General features: G+C 42.5%; 1 protein-coding gene and 1 long non-coding RNA gene across 3 annotated transcripts; one reads left to right on the top strand and one right to left on the bottom strand.

The window, feature by feature from the left end:
- Positions 1-3306: 3306 nt before the first annotated feature.
- LOC110015066 lies at positions 3307-4602 on the bottom strand. Its single transcript, XR_002290128.2, has 2 exons — positions 4354-4602; positions 3307-4057 (listed from the first exon to the last, which is right to left on the bottom strand). It is a non-coding gene; the product is annotated as an uncharacterized LOC110015066 (long non-coding RNA).
- A 2316-nt stretch (positions 4603-6918) lies between these two features.
- LOC101160310 (myosin heavy chain, fast skeletal muscle) lies at positions 6919-23053 on the top strand. 2 transcript variants are annotated; one of them, XM_004068512.4, is made up of 40 exons: positions 6919-6975; positions 7171-7386; positions 9285-9428; positions 9521-9677; positions 9767-9794; positions 9897-10008; positions 10089-10181; positions 10284-10347; positions 10435-10533; positions 10654-10757; positions 11338-11476; positions 11566-11684; positions 12894-13043; positions 13185-13355; positions 13429-13735; positions 13818-13891; positions 13969-14056; positions 14147-14264; positions 14343-14466; positions 14583-14719; positions 14802-15057; positions 15151-15393; positions 15485-15661; positions 15743-15888; positions 15962-16052; positions 19110-19499; positions 19577-19703; positions 19783-19901; positions 19992-20188; positions 20263-20446; positions 20514-20679; positions 20890-21014; positions 21102-21410; positions 21496-21699; positions 21771-21896; positions 21990-22160; positions 22253-22357; positions 22438-22533; positions 22651-22782; positions 22949-22969. In XM_004068512.4, exons 2-40 carry the CDS (start codon positions 7183-7185, stop codon positions 22967-22969), a joined length of 5817 nt encoding a protein of 1938 aa, XP_004068560.2. In that variant the 5' UTR covers positions 6919-6975; positions 7171-7182. The 2 variants fall into 2 exon arrangements, with proteins under 2 accessions (XP_004068560.2, XP_020558723.2); XM_020703064.2 differs by lacking the exon at positions 6919-6975 and having other exon boundaries at positions 7176-7386; positions 22949-23053.
- Positions 23054-24331: the final 1278 nt, after the last annotated feature.

Here is a 24331-nt window from a genome sequence, read left to right as displayed (position 1 = left end):
GGATGGTCACCTAATTTTTTCAGTCCAAACCTTTCACCGACATTTCTTCTCTGACTGAACCCAGAACATGAAAATGTGGATTACATTACTCCGTTATCAAACTTTGTGCCTCTGCAATGCTGCAGGTCAGAATCTGGACAGGGGCTGATTGATATTTATGAATGGTATGTCCCATCTATAGGAATGTGTCAATTCAAATTATTAGTCTACAGCTACATTTAAAGAAATATTCCTTTCACATTCGTAAACATTCTTTACCCTAAAATTTTTACATCAAAATGACATGATGTTACAATTACGTAAAAGAAAATGTTTTAGTTTGACTAATGTGAAGTTACTCTGTTAACTTTGCTGTGTTGTCCAGAAAAACAAAAAACAGTCGACCTTCAGACAATCTTTTTCATCCATAATGTTCTTGAAATCATTTCTATATTTGAGACCCTCCCTCTCATTGAAAGAAGTCAAGCACTAACTGTGTCACCTTTAGCTCATGCCGCTAAACGCGAAGCATTCACACACAAAAGAACTTCATCTTCAGATCAAACCACTGCTGTCAACTGTTGAAGTCTGGCACCAGGAAAGGTTTCAACCTCAATCCATCACCTCTCCTAGTGTCTCAAGCAGCTGCTGAGTTTTAAGACCCCCATAGGTCATGCAGCATAAAAGGCTGGGGCTGGTTTGTTAGTGCGGCTCAACTCTTTTGTCAAGTCTGGAATCTGGAGCGAACAGGTGACTAGATTTGTGTCTCAAGACACTTGTTTTGTCTCGTGGGGGATGAGTATATTTTTAAACTCTTTCTTTAAATGGTCCTGGTGGTCTGTGCATCATGACAGATGAGCCGAAAACAAGGCCGGGCCAGCAGCTTGACCTTCCCTAGAGTCGAGTGTTTGTTCCTCATACGAGACAAGGAAGGGATCGGGTTCCATGATGTGCAACAGTGGGCATTCTTTCCTTGTTGAAAGATGACACTGGATTGACAAAGAAGGGCAGAGGACATTCGGAGTGAATACTGAGGACTTCACACTTGACAAAATAGGCCTATAAATTCAATAAAAATGTGATACTTGATCCTATGCTTATTTGGAAGGAGCACAAATATAGCCGTCGCCTCAGGAGCTCAGTCATTTGTTATTACCTCAAGTCTTATTGTAGAACAACCTTTGACATAAACGGATTAACATTAAAGAAGTAGAGGACAATGGTCTCAACCCCCCCCCCCCCCCCATGTTAAAAAAAGAAGCTAGCAGGAAAATATTTACCTAAAAAACTCTTGTCTACTGATAAAACATCTGGTCTACAAAATCTTAGAAAAAATAAAAAAATGTCACCTTGTATATTTATTTTTAAATACGTTTTTTGCTAATAAGCAGAACACCTGATTTCAAACCACCATAATCTTAGAAGGATCAAGCAATAATATATATAGATAACAAAAAAGCAAAGATAAAATCTTTAGGATTAGCAATGGTTCAATAACGTTTACAAGGCCTGGTTTAAAGTGTGTTTACAACTGAAAGCTGTAGGGTTTATTATCACCACAAGGCACAGATTTACAGTTTTCTTAACTTAGAGGACTCTTGTGGAGCAACAGATGCTCACAGTTCTATGACCTTTTCTAAATTTAGCCGAATTACATTGTACCAACTCAAGATTGAACTCCTTCTCAGGTTTGGCCACAAATCTCAGAATATTTAACTGCTAAATTTATCAGATTTACCAAACCAAGCTAATGTTTCTTTTTAACATCTGGAATTTTGTTAGCTATATTAAATTATTGTGGGAAAAAAATGTTTACTTATTAAAATGTGTTTTATCACCAAACATTTTAACCCTCTTGAAACGTTTTCCAAACCAACCTAACATAATCGCCTCTTTTTAAGACATTTCTGGAACAAAGGAACAAATGGTGTTGCCTCTACGGTGCTATGACAATATTCATGAAACTGTCAATCCCTAACACAACTCCAGTCAAGGTGTGACTGGTTTGATGGCCATTAGTGTCAGACGTGTTGACTATTTGACACTCTTGGCGTCCTCAGACGCCTCTTGCAGGCTTAGCTTTCAGCTGCAGCCTGTCCATCACATCCTTAAGACGGTAGACTTTCTCTTAGCCCCCCTGCGTGGGGGTTCTTTTTACATCATCTCCGCTCCCTCGCCTCTCATGCCTTCATTATTCACATTTACCAGAGTAGGTGATGAGAAGAGTAGAAACATTCAAGTTTGCTGAGTACCTAAAAAAGGAGAAAAACACTCACCAGCTTACAAATCTGCATATTTTGACTGATTCTCAGTGGAGAGGTGCAAACGCTGTCACCCGTCATTCACAACACCTATGCGTGTTGATCCATGATTTCCTATTCATTCAAGTTTCTCAAAATAGGATCCAATTTTGAACCTTGATAAATGTCACATGTACAATTTTAGCAGAACTCCTTTTACTGCATGTATTAATAGAAGTTTATACATTGCTGAATCTTCAGACATATGGTGATGATTCATGCCCTCTAGGGCTTAAAACATGTTTTGCATTGAGTTACATGTAGAAAATATGCGATAAAAATGCATTAAAGCCAGCAGTTTTTAAAGCTTTCAGTCAAATACTGCATACAGCTATTTTTTATGGTGTCCAACAAGCAATCTTTTTCTTTCTCCAAGTTAGCTATTTAGCAAGTTAGCACAAGGGTTATCCCTTGTGCTAACTTAGCTGACCCCACCCTTACATTGATGTGTTCTCCCTACCATACCAAAGGTGGATAAAGGTGGAACGATTTCATGTAATCCATGGACACCAGTAAAAATCACAGATCATTGAAGAAAAAAGGTTCAGCGAACTGTGTCTAGTGGGTCTAGATGACCCAACTCCCAACGTTACAGTGCCTAGGATAGCACAAGGGTTACAGTAGACAATGTAAATCAGACAAACTTCTAAAAATGTAGCCGTTTGGTTTGGTGTCTCATTCAAACAGTGCTGCAGGTCTTTTACTATCACCTTCATGATCTTCTGCCTCCTCTCCAAATGAGCCCTGACCTCCTGTTCCTCCTTCAGTTCCTCAACCATCATAGCTGCCTGCAAAAGCAGTCATTGTTAGGGCTCCATGAAAGAAACAAGTGTGCAAAATTTGAAACATCATGATTGATGCAACAAATATTACAGCGATATTTCTAATTCACTTTGAGACATCCAGGATATGATGGAATCACGTTTCTGTTGGGCTGCATTGCAGGAAAATTTACTAATTAAAATTTGTTTATCACCACTCTTCCCCTCCGTTAGCACATACATCCCATGACTCTACACACCATGAATACTTATAAAGGTTTATTTCTGTAAGAAACTTAGGGAGAATGGTGTCCAGAATTCTGCTCCACCTCGTCTCCATTATGCCACTTAATGTCAGCAAGTGTTCTTTTTGGATTGAAGTTATATTCAGAATAGTATCAGCCAACATATCCACACAGAAAAGCACAAAAACGTTCATTTTAATAAATGTTTATACACAAAAACATTTATTAATTTCTTCTGCCATCCATCCATCCATCTTCCTGCGCTTATCCGGGACCGGGTCGCGGGGGCAGCAGTCTAGTCAAAGATGCCCAGACTTCATTCGCCCCGGCCACTTCCTCCAGCTCTTCTGGGGGAACACCGAGATGGGCAAACCGCTCCAATGCACGCTGGAGGTCCTGGCTCGATGAAGCCAACAGGACAACATCATCTGCAAAGAGCAGAGACGAAATCCTGTGGTCCCCAAACCAGACCCCCTCCGGCCTCTGGCTGCGCCTAGACATTCTCTACATGAAAACTATGAACAGAACCGGTGATAAAGGCCAGCCCTGCAAAAGTCCAACATAAAAACTCAATAAGAGAGAGAGTTGGAACCATTATAAAGGAAAGTTATGCAGCCATAAGATGGCCCGATCTGGGTCTCCCTGTGCCGGCCCCCAGCCCGGATACAATTCAGGGTTGTGTCAGGAAGACTACCGGTGTAAAACTCTCTGCCAAACCACTTTTGCGAATCAGTGAAAGGTGGTTCTCTGTGGTGACCCCGGAAGGAATGTGCTGAAAGGTGAACAACATATAAGAAAGTTATACAACAGAAACAAAATGCATACAAAAAAGTAAACTTTGAAAATTGTCAAACAGAAATGCAAAAGTTTTGGCAGCATACAGGAAGAATAAATGATAAATAGATCAAATTAAATAAAATCCAGTTAAAACAGTTTGAAAAAGAAACTGTAAGAGGGTTGCATTTTAAACACTAGCAGCAAGAGATGTTACCTTTTTCAGAATTTCAAAGCTCATCTGTCAACAAACTACAGGTCACTTCCATCTTCTATTATCTCATAATTCCTTACCCAATTCTTGAAGAGAAAATCACCTCTCGCAACAAAAAAAAAAAAGAAAACCGACCAAAAACTTTGAGTTCTTTAACAAGCAAAAAAAAAAATCCTTTATTTGCAATAAAGTTGGTTACCACAGCTGTCCTAGTTTGGTGTCTGTCCAATCTTAAACACAAAGCTGTGTGACATTTGAAACCACGACGCCGTCTTTCTACTAACGGATTGACATAGAGGAACCCCATAGGCCAATCCCCAATAGAGATTGTTAAAAAAAACACAATTTATTGTACAAACCCAAAATAATTCTTTCAAAACTCATTTACAACTCTAAGAGGTCTGAGAGAGTAACAGTTAGAAAGAAAATAAACTTCCTGACGTTCATTTATGTCACAGCCTTGTAGACTTCAACTCCAAAGTTTTAATTACATTACAAAAAAAAAAAACACAATCTGTAAAATGTACTTAAAAACAATTACAGTTTAAAAACTATAGAATAGTTATTAGGAATGGATTTTCATGCTGTTTGTTTCCATCCAATTGATGTGTATGTTACTTTGTAGGTTTGTTTCATCCTTTAACTGCCTTCCAGAGAAAAAAGGCACAAAGATCAAATAAATCAGAAATAAATCTGCTGTCCTGGTCACCTGACTGATAAAAGAAGACCGTTCTGGGAAGCAGAGAGTCTAAAATAAAGGCTCTGTGTTTAGATGGAAGCAAAAAGGTATATTACATGCGACACTGAGATTGTCAGAGCTAAAGCAAAAGGAGAAACTTTCGCGGTTGATTTTAGACAGAAATATTCAGGGTCCACTTAGAGATCGTTTGAAGGCTCCACTCACACTGGTTTATAATCTTCAGCTCAGCTGCTGCTTGTTGACAAATACAGAAACTGGGGATGCGTGTCCAACTTGATTAAAAAAACAATAAACCTCTTGAGCATGCAGCCTTTGGCTTCAGCTTCATTGTACGCCTGGTGCTATTTTTGAGGTTTGCCCAAATAAGACAGAAGATTTCAAAGCATCCGTCATGTAATGCAGCTTCCCTTAAGACAGAGAGCCATTATAACCTTGCATAACCACTTATGAATTTCTTGTGCACATTAACCAATGTAAGGTGATCCTTTCTCCAAAGAAAACAGTGCCTTAATGGGTGCAAGCTTACATTTGTAAATTGTTGTGGGGTTAATGTTCTTGGCCAAACAGCTTAAACCAAGAACTTCCATCAGTGACTCCATCTTATTCAGCATCTTCAGCTTTTCTTTTAAACCTCTGTTACAGTAACTTTAAGTTTGGTAAAAAAAAAAAAAGAAGAAAAAATTGTAAAGAAATCAAAGAAACAAGTATAAAAGATAGCATTCCAAATAAATCTTTAGGAAAAAAGTGCACAAAAAAAAGGCTGAGAATAGATTTATCTGATAGGTCATTCTAAAACTCTATAAAAAAAGAAGAAATGAGAATATTTTGCTCAGTCTCTTTTCAACCATTGTGGAAGAAGAGCTGCTGCCTATTTTTCCGCTGCTCCACATTTAGGAATTGTCTCCGTTGAGTTCAATAGCAGCTGTTAACATTGTCTTCATAGGTAATCCTCTGGCAGGAACACACGCCGTCCTTCTACTTTTTAATCATTTCTGACCCGTATGGACTGTGAAACTGTATATCACTGACCTTTAAAGTCTCACCAAAGCACAGCAAATGTCTACTGTTGTGCCAGAGAGCTTTAAAAAAGATGCATCAGTCACATCTTTGGACTGTGTGTATCTCCCGACCTACTCTGGAACTTCAGAATGAAAAAAACAGCTCCATATTTATGTTTTATCCACATGGGATTTTACAAAGAATGCAAAAGTGAACAGCAATTCTGAGGATGCCTCTATCAATCCTACATTATTGAAGAACAATGATTGCCAGTGATATTTCAGAACATAGAAAATAAATATAAATGTCCCATGTGATTTATTGATACTTAAGTATTCTTAATTCTGTCTTATGAAGTTATGAACTGGATAATGATCAATCAGGTAATGAAAATGGTTACGGTAGAACAGCAGTGGGATAATATAAGTTGGCTTCCTTCCACTCCCTTTCAAGCAATCCTTGATTTAATATCTAATTATCCTAAGTTTGATACGTCTTTGAATGAATGTATAATTCCTGATGGTATTGTTTTGTGCATTATTCTTGCTTTGATTGCTTAAAATGAACCATTTCAAATCAAATAACGTTTGAATGCTTTGGAATACACTTTAAACCTGTATTGCATGTTGTTCCTTATGCAACAATGGCACCCTATTAAAAAACAATGACAGCTGATGCGCTGCCATAGGACCAGACAACATGACCAAATACAGAAACATGCGGGTGATGGGTTCCCACCACACTGTATAAAAGGAACAAGAACCCCAGCTGAGGACAAGCATCCAGCAAAGGTAAGTATTCAGGCGCTATGGCAACAGGAATGTTGTCATTCCTCTCATGTCAAAGATAACTGAATGAAGCAAGAACTCAATAGATTTGCATTACAAATAGGCGGGTCTAGTAAATGATGCATTATGTGTTCATCTAAATGTGCTTTTTTTTTCAGAAGTCAACACTGAAGTCTACAGGACGACCTTTTCCTCTTCACCTGGTTTGCTCCACGGTAATCTCGCTCATAATACTGCCTCATGACCAGCATTTATGGATCTGACTGTTACAGAAAAATGCCTTTATGTCAAAGTCCATGCTTCCCACTTATTGTTAATGGAAGGCCATCTGTTTAACTGAAGTGAGATGAATTACTGAGACATTTTAGCTGCCAAAGTTGTAAACATTTTCCTTGTTTCTTCCCTTGCAGTAAAGGGTCATCATGAGTGGAGACGCAGAGATGGAGTGTTTTGGCCCGGCGGCCCCTTACCTCCGCAAGCCAGAAAGAGAAAGACTTGAAGCGCAAAACACCCCATTTGATGCTAAAACTGCCTATTTTGTGACTGAGCCCAGCGAGATGTTTCTTAAAGGAAAACTGGTGAAAAGAGAGGGAGGCAAGGCCACTGTGGAGACTCTGGACGGAAAGGTGAGACAGAAGTGAATGTGCTATGAGGCCTCTTAAACTATCTGGCATTAAAACGGTAAAATCTTTAGAGATTGATTTAACAGTGATTATTTTACCCAAAAACATATGTAACAAAGCAATTACAATATATTAAAATGTGCTATTTACTTGTTACTTCAGCTTTTCAACTGTGAAAACGTAGCAGCAGACAAATATAACTTTGTCTGAAAAAAGATTTAGAACAACACTCAGCTTTAAAATGCCACTCCGATCATAGTTTGAGGCATTTTCAAAGCGTTCCAGTGGTCTTGGATTATGATAATGCCGTTTTTAGCCAATTAAAAAAAACCTGTTGTTTTCTAGGACATAGTTTCTGCATAGCGGTAGTTTTTCCTAAGAAATTTGACTGTGACTCACCACAATTAAAAAAATAAATACTTAGAAATGTAACTTTCATCTTAATTTTCCTTTAATATGTCCTTCCTCAAAAAAATTCCAGAAACCATGTTAAAGACAAAAACACAATTTTTATTGTAATGGGTCTTTAAGAGCCCTTTTAGAGCATTAAACACAACAACAAAACTACTGAATACATGGACTTAAAATAATGTTTCATTTTAAGTTAAACACATGTTGTCACCATGTACTCGATGTCCGTTTTGATTTCTTTCCTTGATACTTACTGTGCCTGAAAAAGCATTAAAAACTAAAACTACATGAAACAGTGACTGATGCACAAATGAGGCAGGCTGTCAGAAGTCAGAACTCTGTCTCCAGAGTTCTAACCTTATAACATCTCCTATCAAGCCGAGCTCACACTTTCTGGATAACGCACACCTGACTCTCATTCACTGAATCAATCACAGCATTCTAAAGCTCTGCACTGAGCTTCACTCAGTGCACAGTTTGTGTCACACTAACATCTTTACCGAGCGTTACATCCAGGCCTGATTTTGGTTTCCTGCCCCTTTTCTGTTTCTGACTCCTTTGCCTGCCGCCTGCCCCGACTCTCGCCTGGATCCTGACTTCTCCTTTTTTCTCCTTTGATGCTCCAATACTTATTGTTGAACCCTGCCTGCCTGATTCCTATTTAGCTTTGTAGACTTTTAGCTTGGATGCAACCATCTGGCTATTTGTGTGACACAGTCACCCTTGTCACAACCACACACACCCACACAGACTCACCACAACCATACACCCTCGCCCCAACCACACACCCATACACACATGGGCAAGTAAGAGTAACAGAAGCAATGGGCGGTGGGAGGAAACCAAGGAAAAAACAGAACGCACACAAAAAGGTCCCCCATTGATAATCCTGCTTCAGGTCCCTCAGCCAGGACTTTAACCGCGGACCTTCCTGCTGTGAGGCAATAAACAATTTACCTTTCATTGTGCAAAATAGTTAATTACTGGTTATTAGTTAATTACCTATGCCAATTCTTAAATATTGTTATGTATTCTATCAGATTAGCTCGGATTTGCAGCTTTATCCCCTAAATGTAGTTTACCAATGTCTTTGTTTTGAGATGTTTGTACAGAACCATCACTGTCAAATGCGTGCATCTTCACTGGTTATTTTCAAATGGTCCCAAAGAAATGATCCATCAAATCATTTTTGACTCAACTGTAACTGTTTTTGTTAGTTGGCCTTCTCTAAAACAACAAAAGCTACATCTCAAGGGGTTAAAGACAAGAAGGCATGTTTTTTTTGTTAAATATTTTTTGTGTTTTCTAGGTTCTCAACAGTTCTATTTGTGTATATTGTTCTTTTTCTATAGTTGTTCAAAAAACCTATCGAACAAAGATGGTTTTTATCCTGCAGCTCAAAACTATAGGCTGCAGTATTACAAAATGATTTGTACAATTTAGAAAAGGATAAGGATATCTTGTGTTTGCCTCTTTAATCTCGACCTCAGACCCTCACAGTGAAGGAAGATGAAATCTTCCCCATGAACCCCCCAAAGTTTGACAAGATTGAGGACATGGCCATGATGACCCACCTCAATGAGCCTGCTGTGCTGTATAACCTCAAAGAGCGTTATGCAGCATGGATGATCTATGTGGGTTTGTTTCTGATCTTCACATCAGAGCCTTTAAATCCAGAGAACTGTTAAAAAATGTGCACTACAACTGATCATCTGTGACTCTACAGACCTACTCAGGATTATTCTGCGCCACTGTAAACCCCTACAAGTGGCTGCCAGTGTATGATTCAACTGTCGTCGCAGCGTACAGAGGAAAGAAGAGGATTGAAGCTCCACCCCACATCTTCTCCATCTCTGATAATGCCTATCAGTTCATGCTCCAAGGTACCAACTATTTCTAGGTCATTGGAAGAACAGCAGCCAAACTTTAGGATCAAAATATAACTATTGATCAACATTTCTTTTTCTCACAGACAGAGAAAACCAGTCCATCCTGATTACGTAAGAGACAAACCAAGTTTATTAAATAGATTGTGTCTGAAAAGCATTAAACGTTATGTTACAATTATTATTACTTTTTAATCTTAACACTCTCTAACCCAGCGGAGAATCTGGAGCAGGAAAAACTGTCAACACCAAACGTGTCATCCAGTACTTTGCGACAATCGCAGCAGGTGGAGGAAAGAAATCTGAGCCTGTTCCTGGCAAAATGCAGGTAAGTCAAGTTAATTCAAAAAGCGACATCAAATAAAAAACCTCCTAAAACTATTGCTGATGAAGTAGTTTCGCCTGCAGGGGACACTGGAAGATCAGATCATTGCAGCAAACCCACTGCTGGAAGCTTATGGCAACGCCAAGACTGTGAGAAATGACAATTCCTCAAGATTTGTGAGTCCTTTTTTTACCTTTTAATTTGAAATGGTTCCTTTTTTCAAAACCACAGACATATCAAAGGTTTATTTCCGTGTTTCTCCTGTTTCTCCTTGTCAGGGTAAATTTATCAGAATTCAGTTTGCGTCAACTGGAAAGCTTGCTTCTGCAGATGTTGAAACATGTAAGAGATTTTTCAGAGATTTCTAAAGTTGTGCATAAAATAAATTGTGTTTTTTCACTTGAAATGCCTCAAATTGAATCCAAATAGATCTGCTGGAGAAGTCTCGCGTGACATTCCAGCTGTCTGCTGAGAGGAGCTACCACATCTTCTACCAGCTCACAACAGGACACAAACCTGAACTAATAGGTGGGAGTTTGTGACTTCATTTGTCAGCTTCCAACTACAGTTTACAAAAATGCATGAACACATTCTTTGTGTAAAAAAGATGTATTAATATTGGAAAATGATTTGATTTTCTTACTTCAGAGGCACTCCTCATCACCACCAACCCGTATGACTATCCCATGATCAGCCATGGGGAAATCACAGTCAAAAGTATCAATGATATTGAAGAATTCATTGCAACTGATGTAAGGACAGACTTCTTGGTTCTTTTGTTATCAGACATGGGTTTATGTTTGACACATACCTGACATGTTTCGACGGACATTTTGCATCTTCGTCAGAGTCATCATCAGGTGGTTGCGTGTGACGTAAATAAAACAGTTGATTTTGACTGAGGCGGAGTCACCTGTCAAACTTTGACAGGCGCAGATGGATCATGGAGGCGGTGGAGATCCAAAAAGCGAGCCCACACTTCCATAAACCCGGATGAGGGGGCCTTACTGCTCTCTCAGACCTGCACCAGCATTCTCCAGAAGCAAACTGACATCACGGGGCGGACTCCACCTCAGTCACAATCAACAGTTTTTTTATACGTCACACGACCATTGGATGACGACTCTGACGAAGACGTCCATTGGAACATGTCTAGTATGTGTCAAACCTAAACCCGTGTCTGACAACAAAAGAACCAAGAATTCAGCTAACAACAACAGACACTATGAACTTTATTGAATGGATGTAAGGACTTGTTGAAAGGCCAGAGAGCATGCACAGTCTGTGAAACTTAATGAAAACTGTAGATTTGTTCTTTCTGGTGACACAAAGACTGCCATCGACATCCTGGGATTCACTGCAGAGGAGAAGTTTAGCATTTACAAGCTGACTGGAGCTGTGATGCATCATGGGAGCATGAAGTTCAAGCAGAAACAGCGGGAGGAGCAGGCTGAGCCTGATGGCACTGAAGGTATTTTATACTTTTTTGACAAGGATCAACTTGAAGGATTCTGTCTTAAGCAAGAGCTTCAAACTGAACCAGTTTTTTTCTTTTTTCAGTTGCAGACAAAATTGCGTACCTGATGGGCTTGAACTCAGCTGATTTGCTGAAGGCTCTTTGCTACCCAAGAGTCAAAGTGGGGAATGAGTTTGTGACGAAGGGTCAGACTGTTCCACAGGTGAAATGTTCTCCTGCAACCTAATGTTCTGAATCATGAGACATTTGATAGCCTCACCTCTCAGAGTACAGTGGGGTAAAAAAAAACTTTAGTCAGCCATCAACTGTGCAAGTTCTCCCACTTAAAAAGAGGAGAGAGGTCTGTAATTTTTATCATAGGGATACCTCAGCTATGAGTGACAAAATGAGAAAAGAAATCCAGAAAATCCCATTGTCTGATTGTTAAATAATTTATTAGTAAATTATGGTATAAAATAAGTATTTGGTCACCTACAAACAAGGAAGATTTCTGGCTGTCACAGACCTGTAACTTCTGAAGAGGATCCTCTGTCCTGCACTCGTTACCTGTATTAACGGAAACCTGTTTGAACTGGTTATCTATAGAAAGGACACCTGTCTGCAACCTCAAAAAGTCACACTCCAAACTCCACTATGGCCAAGACCAAAGAATGTCGTATGGTCAGATGAAACCAGAATAGAACTTTTGGTAAAAACATGTTGTGTTTGGAGGAGAAAGAATGCTGAGTTGCATCCAAAGAACACCACACCTATTGTAAAGCATGGGGGTGGAAGCCTCATGCTTTGGGGCTGTTTTTTAGCAAAGGGACCAGGCTCACTGATCTGTGTAAACGAAAGAATGAATGGGAACATGTATGGTTCAGATTTTGAGTGAAAACCTCCTTCAATCAGCATTGAAGATGAAACATGGCTGGGTCTTTCAGCATGAGAGCAATCCCAAACACACTAACCAGGTAATGAAGGAGTGGCTTCATAAGAACCATTTCAGGGTCCGGGAGTGGCCTAGCCAGTCCCCAAAGAAAATCTTTGGAGGGAGTTGAAAATCTGTGCTGCCAAGAGACAGTCCCAAAACATCACTGCTGTAGAGGAGATCTGCATGGAGGAAGACATATGGTAAATGTTTTACTGATGTCATAGCCAACAAAGGGTATAAAACAAAGTATAGAGCTGACCTTTTGTTATTGACCAAATACTTATTTTCCACCATAAATTACAACTAAATTAATAAAAACAATCGTACAATATGACTTTCTGCATTTTTTTTTCTAATTTTGTCTCTCATAGTTGAGATATACCTATCTCTCATCTTATTATGTAGGAGAACTGCACAATTGGTGGCTGAGTAAATACTTTTTTGCCCCACTCGAAAACCCTGATAACCCAATAATCCCTTTTGACCATTTCGTTGAAGGTCAACAATTCTGTGTCGGCTCTCTGCAAGTCTATCTATGAGAAAATGTTCTTGTGGATGGTCGTCAGAATCAATGAGATGCTGGATACCAAGCAGCCCAGAAGCTTCTTCATTGGTGTCTTGGACATTGCTGGCTTTGAAATCTTTGATGTGAGTGTGACCATCCATTACTTTCATGTGTATGTAAAATGTACAAAGGTCAAAAACAACATGTCTAGAATGTTTTCTTTCTGTTTAGTTGAATTCAAGTCTTTTCAAAGCCATAAACAGTCAAATGTATTTTCCTTCCAGCTCAACAGTTTGGAGCAGCTGTGCATCAACTTCACCAACGAAAAACTGCAACAGTTCTTCAACCATCACATGTTCGTCCTGGAGCAAGAAGAGTATAAAAAAGAGGGAATTGAATGGGAGTTCATTGACTTTGGCATGGACTTGGCTGCTTGCATTGAGCTTATTGAGAAGGTAAAGATCCAACAGACAATAAAACGTACAGAAAGTCAAACTTCTGCTGTTAAAAGTCATTTGATCTTTGCAGCCAATGGGCATCTTCTCCATCCTGGAAGAGGAGTGTATGTTCCCAAAGGCAACAGACATTACCTTCAAGAGCAAACTGTATGACCAGCATCTAGGGAAAACTGCTTCATTCCAGAAACCCAAACCAACCAAAGGCAAAGCTGAGGCCCATTTCTCTCTGGTCCACTATGCTGGCACTGTCGACTATAATGTCATTGGCTGGCTGGACAAGAACAAGGACCCTCTGAACGACTCTGTGGTCCAGCTCTACCAGAAGGCTTCGTCCAAACTCCTGGCTCACCTTTATGCAACACATGCCTCTGTTGATGGTTTGTGCTTTGAAGTTTCTTTCTTGTTTTCTGTTTGATCAGTTTGTGAGTTAAATGTGTTTTTTGCTTTTGTCGCCCACAGCTGAGAGTGGAGGTGGAAAGAAAGGTGCAAAGAAGAAGGGTGGCTCATTCCAGACAGTGTCTGCATTGTTCAGGGTAAGCTCTAAGGATGGTTTTCAACATGTTTGGGAAGAACTAAAAGCTTCATTAGCTCATTTAATTCACTTCTACAGGAGAATCTGGGCAAGTTGATGACTAACTTGAGGAGCACTCATCCACATTTTGTGCGCTGTTTGATTCCAAATGAATCAAAGACTCCAGGTTTGAATCATAATAATAATTTCTTTCTGATTTTAGGCAAAGGAAACTGCTGCAAAAATTCACTAAGGCTGATGTGAGTTTGTCTTTAAGGTCTCATGGAGAACTTCCTGGTCATCCACCAGCTGAGGTGCAACGGCGTGCTGGAGGGCATCAGGATCTGTAGGAAAGGCTTCCCAAGCAGAATCCTTTATGGTGACTTCAAGCAGAGGTAGCAAAACTTTTCATTTAGGGACTGACTTAAACTGCCGAATGAGATCAGTTGAATGAATAAAATCTTCTCCTTCAGATACAAAGTATTGAATGCCAGCGTCATTCCTGAGGGACAATTTATTGACAACAAAAAGGCCTCAGAGAAACTCTTGGGCTCTATTGATGTTGACCACACGCAGTACAAGTTTGGACACACAAAGGTAATAGCAACTGTTCTGGTTTTGTTTGATCAATTCATGGAGTCTTACTAGTTTTTTTAAACTGATTGTTAACCTTACTATTACGTTATACTAAATCTGACCTTAAATATTTTAAGGTGTTCTTCAAAGCTGGTTTGCTTGGTCTCTTGGAGGAATTGCGAGACGAAAAACTTGCTAAACTGGTCACAATGACTCAGGCTGTCTGCAGAGGTTTTCTCAGTAGGACAGAATATGTTAAGATGATCAAACGCAGGTACAGATATTACTTAAGTTTTTGTTTTTTTAATTAAAGGTTTGACTTAAAAACTCAGATAATTCTTCTTTTTTTTAACCAGGGAAGCGATTTACTCCATCCAGTACAACATCCGCGCTTTCATGAATGTCAAAACCTGGCCGTGGATGAAACTGTATTTCAAGATCAAGCCTCTGCTGAAGAGCGCAGAGACTGAGAAAGAAATGGCTCAGATGAAAGAAACATTTGAGAAGAATAAAGAAGATCTAGCAAAGGCTCTGGCTAAGAAGAAAGAGCTGGAGGAGAAGATGGTTTCTCTGCTCCAGGAGAAGAATGACCTGCTGTTACAAGTGCAGTCTGTGAGTTTGTCTGAACAATGCTCCAATATTGGGGTTTTTATTATCCATACTCTGACTGAATTAATAAAGAATCATCCTTGCATTTAACTGTAGGAGGGTGAAAATCTTACTGATGCAGAGGAAAGGTGTGAGGGGCTCATTAAAGCCAAAATACAGCTGGAGGCAAAGCTCAAAGAGACTACAGAGAGACTGGAGGATGAGGAGGAGATCAATGCTGAGCTGACTGCAAAGAAGAGAAAGCTGGAGGATGAGTGCTCCGAGTTAAAGAAGGACATTGATGACTTGGAGCTCACTCTGGCCAAAGTGGAAAAGGAGAAACATGCCACTGAGAACAAGGTTTGAATCTCATCTCTGATGAAACTTTTTCTTATGGTATTTCTGTCTAAAGAAAACCACCATATACATCTGTTTGTGTTAACTTCTACAGGTCAAGAACCTCACAGAGGAAATGGCTTCTCAGGATGAGACCATTGCCAAACTGACAAAAGAGAAGAAGGCCCTCCAAGAGGCCCATCAGCAGACTCTGGATGATCTGCAGGCAGAGGAAGACAAAGTCAACACTCTGACAAAGGCCAAGACCAAGCTGGAGCAACAAGTGGATGATGTGAGTCTTAGGACTTCTGAGTGTCATCTTTATGTTAGTAAACCTGTAAACCCATTTGTGGATTTGGATTTCTCCCAACAGCTTGAAGGTTCATTGGAGCAAGAAAAGAAGCTCCGCATGGACCTTGAGCGAGCTAAAAGGAAGCTTGAAGGAGATCTGAAACTGGCCCAGGAATCCATAATGGACCTGGAAAATGACAAGCAGCAGTCTGAGGAGAAAATTAAGAAGTAAGGTTTGATTGATAGTTGATAGCAGAAACAGAAGCTCTTAAATAAGACTGGAACCCCTCTTCTCCTCTAGAAAGGACTTTGAGACAAGCCAGCTCCTGAGCAAGATCGAGGACGAGCAGTCTCTGGGAATTCAACTACAGAAGAAGATAAAGGAGCTTCAGGTACATTAGATGCTTTGGCTTTCTGAGAGCAGGTTTAACTTAGAGTCATGATTTTCACTGAGGTGACTCAATGGAGGTCCTAGAACCTCAAGAGTTTCTGAAAATTAAGTGGTAGGGATTGTAAAACCCAGTCCTTTCTACAACATTGAAATCTGTAGTAATCCAGTGCCTGTTGTGATAGAGCAGCTGACAATCAGGGAAAGACCAGATGACAGCTTGGACAGACAGCTGGCTGGAGGGAATAGACCCCAATGGGGCCAGTGTGGGTTAGCAACACACTCTGGCAGGGTCCAGCGCTAGCGAGCGTTTCTAGGTCCACCCACCATTGCAACGAGCAATGGTGGTGGAGCAGCATCAGCACCTGGGCCTAATGGTATTCCTTACAGTCTCTATAAGAACACCCCCAGAGTCCTTTATTATCTCTGGAGGCTGATGAAGGAGGTGTGGAAAAAGGTAGTAATTCCAAAAGCATGGAGAAGAGCAGGGGGGATCCTGATTCACAAAGAAAAAGACATGTCAGCCATTAGCCAGTTCTGCCAGATCCGCCTCTTGAATGTAGAGGGGAAGATTTTCTTCAGTGTCCTTGCCCAAATGCTCTCAACGTTTCTGCAGGGAAACAACTTTGTTGACACATCTGTACAGAAGGCTGGAGTTCAAGGGATATTCAGGATCCCTGGAGCACGCCAACATCATCTGGCACCAGATACAAACTGCCAAAAAGAAAAGGAGAGACCTACATGTGGTGTTCTTAGACCTAGCTAATGCGTTTGGCTCAGTCCCGCACAACATCCTGTGGACAGCTTTTAACAATTTCAGCGTGGCACTCCAAATCACGGAGTAAGTCAGGGGCTACTTTCACAATCTCCAGTTTTGTGTAAAACATGAGAACACCACTACGGCTTAGAAGCACCCTGAAATTGGTATCATGGCAGGTTGTACAATCTCCCCTCGGGCATTCATTACGGCAATGGAGCTGGTATTACGGGCATCTCGATGGGTAGTGGGAGGTGAGACGTTTAACAGTGGCCTGCGTCTTCCACCAATAAGAGCTCATATGGATGACATGACTATTATCACTACAACAAAACCATGAACTAAACCATTGCTTCAGAAACTGCAGGAGAACATTTAATTGCAGCAAATGGAATTTAAGCCAGCCAAGTCGCGTACCATCTCTATCTTTAAAGGCCAGTTAGTAGGGGAGCAGTTCTACATCATAAGGGCAGGGATGCCCAGTTTAGTTTAGTCTGTTTAATTTGTTCAGTTTAGAATTTCCCTACGTATTTATGATCCTTTCGATTTTATGTTTTCTTTACAATTACCGACACAAAGCACATTGAGACGACTGTTGTTGTGATTTTGGGCATTACAAATAAAATTGAATTGAAATGAATTGAAAATATCAGTGATCAACCAATTCCAACAATCCTGGAGAAACTCATTAAGAGCCTGAGGCAATGGTATAATGCAGATCTAAGGGACAACCAGCAAGTCAAGCAATTCTGGCAAAACATGGCCAGCTGCCTGAAGAAAATTAACAAAACGTCATTCCCAGGAAAACTGAAGCTCTGATGCTATGAGTTTGGGCTACTACCCAGACTCATGTGGGCCTTAAATATGTGCGAAGTCTCAATTAGCCATGTCCACCGTCTGGAAAGGCTGGTGAACTCTTACCTAAGGAAGTGGCTTAGAGTTCCCAACTGCCTCACCAGTCTCTAGCCTTGTTGAGGAATTTTAGTGCGCCAAGGTGAGGCTTGACATGTCACTCTCTGACTCCTGAGACCCGGTTATGAGAAGTTCAGCTTCTAGCAAAAAGAAATAAGTTGACCCTGCTGTAGCGGTGCTGCAGGCCTAGTCTGCCTTGCGCCATCGCGACATGGTGGACCATGTCCAACCAGGCAGAGGAGGCTTTAGTTTTGGGGTGGTCAAACCTCTCTGGCAAAAGGCATCTGCAGCGTAACGTCAAAACATAATGGTAGAGGAGGTGCGTCAACTGAAAGAAGCAGGCAGACGCTCCAAAGCCATCGCGCAAGCAAAACAAGGCAGATGAGTAAAGTGGGAGGGAGTTGAAAGGAGGAAACTTTAGAGCATGGAATCCAATAGGCTGAGTTTTATTGTCCGAGCCACCTACGTGTGCTGCCCTCTCCCACACACCTTGAGAAAGATCCATCCTGCACCCTTTGCTCAGCAACTGCAAGACTAGAGCACATCTTGGTGTGCCAGCCTCCATTTCCTCACATGGAGACTCAACCAGGTCTCGAGATGTCTTGCCAATACACTTGAGTGCAAAAGGGTATTTATCAATGCCCAATCCATCAGCAGCCGGGATGTGTGCCGACACCAACCACCATTTGTCCGGGAAGGGAAGACGCCAAGGAGTAATCCCTCCCACCCTGAGCTGACCCCTCTGAATGCAGCCAGGGACTGGCAAATGCGAGTCGACCTAAACCAGAGGCTTATCTTCCCCTCGGAGATTGCAGCAACCACTCTGCGCCCAGACCCTGTCCTCTGGTCTATTCGTACCGACTTAACTACATCAAAGACCTGACAGTTCCCAGGGAGAACTCCTTTGACAAAGCTTATTGAGTGAAAGAATCTACCCTATTCCAACTTAGCAGCTGAGGCAGAGGAAAGAGGCTGGAAAATCAGGGTGCGCCCAGTGGAGGTGGGATTTGTCGCCAATTATGACTATTAAGCTCCTCAGACAGGTTGGAGTCAGAGGACAGGCACACAGACTGGCTATCAAAGACCTGACCAACACCTCTGAGAGGAGGAGCCATTGGCTGTGGCTGAGGAGAAGTGAAATCACATGGACAAAAATGACCTACTAACAGCGAGACACACTCCCAGTCTTGATCAACCTGTGGTGGGCCTACCTCAGAGGAGAGTGTTTTGTGATGACTGGCCGAGAGGTAAGATGGTAAGATACACAACGGATTACGTGTCTCACAGGCGAAATTTAATGGAAGTCCAAGAACCTCAAGAGTTTCTGAAAGTTAAAGTAGTAAAATGTCAGGTACTGTATCACCTAGTCCTTTCTACAACATTTGTTTTTAGGCTCGTATTGAGGAGCTGGAGGAAGAGATTGAAGCAGAGCGAGCTGCTCGGGCCAAAGTGGAGAAGCAGAGGTCGGATCTCTCCAGAGAACTGGAGGAGATCAGCGAGCGCCTAGAAGAAGCTGGAGGAGCAACTGCAGTTCAGATCGAGATGAACAAGAAGCGCGAGGCTGAGTTTCAGAAGCTGCGGCGGGATCTTGAAGAGGCCACCCTGCAGCACGAAGCCACAGCAGCAGCTCTACGCAAGAAGCAGGCTGACAGTGTGGCCGAGCTGGGAGAGCAGATCGACAACCTCCAGAGAGTCAAACAAAAGCTGGAGAAAGAAAAAAGTGAATACAAGATGGAGATTGATGACCTCAGCAGCAACATGGAGGCTATTGCCAAGGCAAAGGTGACAACATTAAAGTTTTTCTTCAGGTAAATTGAACTGTAGTTCTGTGGTATTCTAAACTTCCTTTTGTATTTCAGGGTAACCTGGAAAAAATGTGCAGGACCTTGGAGGATCAGCTGAGTGAGCTGAAATCCAAGAACGATGAGAACGTTCGTCAATTAAATGACATCAGTGGACAAAAGGCTCGATTTCAGACTGAAAATGGTACAGACTTCACTTTCCTATAAGGATCTTTTAAATGTTTTTTTTTTCTCAAATCTAAAGTCACCATTGCATCAAACAGGAGAATTTAGTCGTCAGCTGGAGGAGAAGGAAGCGCTCGTGTCTCAACTGACCAGAGGAAAGCAGGCTTTTACGCAGCAGATTGAAGAGTTGAAGAGGCACATCGAGGAGGAAGTGAAGGTAAAAGTCCTGAGAAACAGAAACACAAAAAGGAAAGCAAAGGCTCAGAGGACCATCAGTGTTAAACTGGGATTCTCGTTTGGCTTGTAGGCTAAGAACGCTCTGGCTCATGCTGTCCAGTCAGCTCGTCATGACTGTGATCTGCTCAGAGAGCAGTATGAGGAGGAGCAGGAGGCTAAATCTGAGCTGCAGCGCGGCATGTCCAAGGCGAACAGTGAGGTGGCTCAATGGAGAACCAAATATGAGACTGACGCCATTCAGCGCACTGAGGAGCTGGAGGACTCAAAGTCAGTCTAAGTTTGACTTTTGTCTGCTTCTGATTGCTACTAAAAACATAATAAATTATCTCTATTTTTCACAGGAAAAAGCTGGCCCAGCGTCTTCAGGATGCTGAGGAATGCATCGAGGCTGTCAATGCAAAATGCGCCTCTCTAGAAAAGACTAAACAGAGGCTTCAGGCTGAAGTGGAGGACCTGATGACCGATGTAGAGAGAGCTAATGCTCTGGCTGCCAGCCTGGACAAGAAGCAGAGAAACTTTGATAAGGTACAGTCTCTTTTTGAAAAATGTCAAGAAATTATTAAAAATAAACACATCTACTCTGTGTGTAAAGGTTCTTGCAGAGTGGAAGCAAAAGTATGAGGAGAGCCAAGCAGAGCTGGAAGGAGCTCAAAAAGAAGCTCGCTCCCTCAGCACTGAGATGTTTAAGCTGAAAAATTCATATGAAGAATGCTTGGACCAGCTGGAGACACTGAAGAGAGAAAACAAAAACCTGCAACGTAAACAAATGTCGACAAACACAAACAAACAGATTGTTAGATTGATCTAAACTTGTCAAAATGCATTGTTTTGTTTAGTTTACCATTTTTCCAATGAAACAGTGGCCCCTTTTGGTCCAATCAATGTATGACTATGTAGTTTTAAACATGGTAATATATCATTTAATGAGACAACTGTGCTCACATTAAAACTTTCCTATTTTATTACAGAGGAGATCTCAGACTTAACAGAACAAATAAGTGAGAGTGGAAAGAACATACATGAGCTGGAAAAGGCTAAAAAGACGGTGGAGACTGAGAAATCAGAAATCCAAACATCTCTGGAGGAGGCAGAGGTATGGATTAATGATAATAACAATTTATACCACCCTGATGTAAGTGAAGATGCACCAATAAATTTACCGTATCTACTTTTCGTTGAGGCTACGCTGGAGCACGAGGAGTCCAAGATTCTCCGTGTTCAGCTTGAGCTCACCCAAGTTAAGGGTGAAATCGACAGGAAACTTGCAGAAAAGGACGAGGAGATCGAGCAGATCAAGAGGAATAGCCAGAGGGTGATTGAGTCCATGCAGAGCTCTCTGGATGCTGAACTCAGGAGCAGGAATGATGCCTTGAGAATCAAGAAGAAGATGGAAGGAGACCTCAACGAGATGGAAATTCAACTCAGCCACGCCAACCGGCAGGCCGCCGAAGCCCAGAAACAGCTGAGAAATGTGCAGGGACACCTCAAGGTACTGCACTGAGAGGATTTCTCATGCAGCCTTCTGATATGCAAAGGAGCCTAACATGAAACATCTGGTTGTATCTTCACCGTAGGACACCCAGCTCCATCTTGATGATGCCATCAGAGGCCAAGAAGACATGAGAGAGCAGGCTGCAATGGTGGAGCGCAGGAACAACCTGATGATGGCTGAGATCGAGGAGCTGAGAGCTGCTCTGGAGCAGACTGAGAGGAGCCGCAAAGTGGCTGAACAGGAGCTTGTTGATGCCAGTGAGCGTGTGGGACTGCTGCACTCTCAGGTGACCATCACAAAAGCACAGACGATGAAGGTTCAGACCGAAAAGCTGAAATAACACCCATCTTCTGACAGAACACCAGCCTCATCAACACCAAGAAGAAGCTGGAGGCTGACCTGGTTCAGATTCAAGGCGAGGTGGAAGATGCTGTCCAGGAAGCAAGAAATGCTGAAGAAAAAGCAAAGAAGGCAATCACTGACGTGAGTCACCTGTTCCCTCATCTGTGTGACAAAGACTTGTTTCACCAAAACAGCAGCAGGCCTGATCAATGAGAGCAATCACTGATGTTTCAGGCTGCCATGATGGCAGAAGAGCTGAAGAAGGAGCAGGACACCAGTGCTCATTTGGAGAGGATGAAGAAGAACCTGGAGGTGACTGTGAAGGACCTGCAGCACCGCCTTGATGAAGCTGAAAATCTGGCCATGAAAGGGGGCAAGAAACAGCTCCAGAAACTGGAGGCTCGGGTAAAAACACATCTTTGTTTAGTGCTGTCAGTTTTGCTAGTCACAGCCTCTACTCAGGAGTGGGCGGTCATGGCTGTCCTGTGTTCTTCTAGGTGCGTGAGCTCGAGAGTGAAGTTGAATCTGAGCAGCGCAGAGGAGCAGATGCAATTAAAGGCGTCCGGAAATATGAGAGAAGAGTAAAGGAGCTCACCTACCAGGTAAGAAGCAGACGTCTCCTCTTTTAAGCCATTTTTAAAGATGTACAAAATAAAAAGGCTTAATGAAATTCAAAATTCAGACGGAGGAGGACAAGAAGAACGTTGCCAGACTTCAGGATCTGGTGGACAAACTGCAGTTGAAAGTGAAGGCCTACAAGCGACAGGCTGAGGAGACTGTACGTTGTTTCAGCTCATGTTCCTGCTGCAGTATTAACACACATATTTCCTTTCTGTTGAAATCTGCTTGATGGAGCTAGAGTTCTGTATCCCACTTTTGCTGTATTTCCTCTCAGGAGGAGCAGGCCAACACTCACCTGACCAGGTACAGGAAGGTGCAGCACGAGCTGGAAGAAGCCCAGGAGCGCGCTGACATCGCTGAATCACAGGTCAACAAACTGAGGACCAGGAGCCGGGAAATTGGAAAAGTAAGTAACTTTGATGTGTTTAACCACCAAGTTTATCTCATGTACCACTAATGTTTGGCTTCCAACTTCAAATGTACTGAAATCAATCAAAACTCTGAAGAATGACTGGACTTCACTGCTTATGGTCAGAACCGAAGCTCCTTCATGTATTTCTTTTCTGTTTCAGGCAAAGGAGGCAGAAGAATGAGAATAAATGTTTATTGGAGATCAAATGAGAATCATAAAATATGACTTTTCATTATTAACTCCTAATAAAGGATTTCAACTTGCTGTCAGTAGTCAATCATTTATTTTCATTTGAAGTCTTGTCCTTAAAAAATGTTCCGTAAAAATCTATCATATAGCCAGAACCCCCCTTTCGGGCTCACGGGGCTGTCGGAGCCTATTATAAATATAAATATTAAATATTTATTCAAGTCTCTGGATGCTGTGGGAGTGTCTTGGTTGACACGTCTCTGCAGCATTGGAACTGTGCCACTGGACTGGCAGACAGGGGTGATGGTTCCCCTCTTTAAGAAAAGGGACTGGAGGGTGTGTTCTAACTACCGGGGAATCACTCCTCAGCCTCCCAGGGAAAGTCTATGCCAGGGTCCCTGTGCCTGGGATCACTCCTTCCCTGGCTCTGGGACGGGGCGGGGCAACCCTCTTGGGGCCCGAGGTCCCTCTGGGTGACACCCACCCGGGCTGCAGGGTGTGTGTGTGTGGGGGGGGGGGGGGGGGGGGGGGCCTTGCTGGCCCTGTCCAGTGGGGGGGGCTTCCTGGGGGAGGGGGAGGGCCCACCATCAGTACGGGACCTTGGAGGCTTGACTGGTCAGGGTCTCCGTTGAGGGAATCGGCCATCTGGTCAGGCCATCGAGGCACTTTCTGGCTCTTCTCTCTCTGTGTGGGGTGGGTGGTGTGGGGCCTGGGGTGTTGCCGCCTCTGGGGATGGGACCCCTAGGCTGGGGGGACCTGGGCCCTATGCTGTCTATCAGCTGTCCCCGACTTCCTCCCTTCCTCATATAATCTCATATTAGGGTGATGGGGGTGGGGGGTTTAGCCTGCGTGCACCTTGGGGGGAGGAGCTACTTGGCAGTGGTCCGCCTCCCATGGTTGCCATATGGAATATGCCCCCGCTATCAGTTTTATTTGCACCGTAGACATGTAGGGCCCTTGGTAGGGGGGGGGTGCTTGGACATCACTGCCAGCAAGCAGCAGATGTCCTCCTAGCGCCCTACCCGCCAATTTTAACTGCACCTTAGACATTTAGGGCCCCTTGGTGGGGAGGGTGATGGGACATCACTGTGAGTAATCAAGAGATGTCCCCTCAGTACCCTACCTGCCAATTTTAACTGCACCCTCTTACTACACACACCCTTCACTCCTCCAAATATACTTTACAACATAAACACACATACATGCACAGACACACCCTCACAAACACACAAAAATTTAGCAAGGAAGGTGGGACCTTGGACCATCTATCCCCTATCCCATCCCTGTAAGGGGTACTGGGCCTTTGGCAACGGTGGCCGCGCCCCCTGGGTGCTGGTTTTCTGGGCCCAGCAGT

This window comes from Oryzias latipes, chromosome 5, assembly GCF_002234675.1.
Source record: "Oryzias latipes chromosome 5, ASM223467v1".
In the NCBI taxonomy this organism is placed as follows: Eukaryota; Metazoa; Chordata; class Actinopteri; order Beloniformes; family Adrianichthyidae; genus Oryzias; species Oryzias latipes.
Note: the sequence above shows the minus strand (reverse complement) of the source record. Positions and strands in the feature narration are given on the sequence as shown.

Bases quoted from the DNA above. Each gene is read 5' to 3' on its own strand.
- LOC101160310 (XM_020703064.2), top strand. From the start codon at position 7,183: ATGAGTGGAGACGCAGAGATGGAGTGTTTTGGCCCGGCGGCCCCTTAC. The intron at 10,534-10,653 runs GTGGGAGTTTGT...TTCTTACTTCAG, and splicing joins ACACAAACCTGAACTAATAG to AGGCACTCCTCATCACCACC. The intron at 16,053-19,109 runs GTACATTAGATG...ATTTGTTTTTAG, and splicing joins AGAAGATAAAGGAGCTTCAG to GCTCGTATTGAGGAGCTGGA.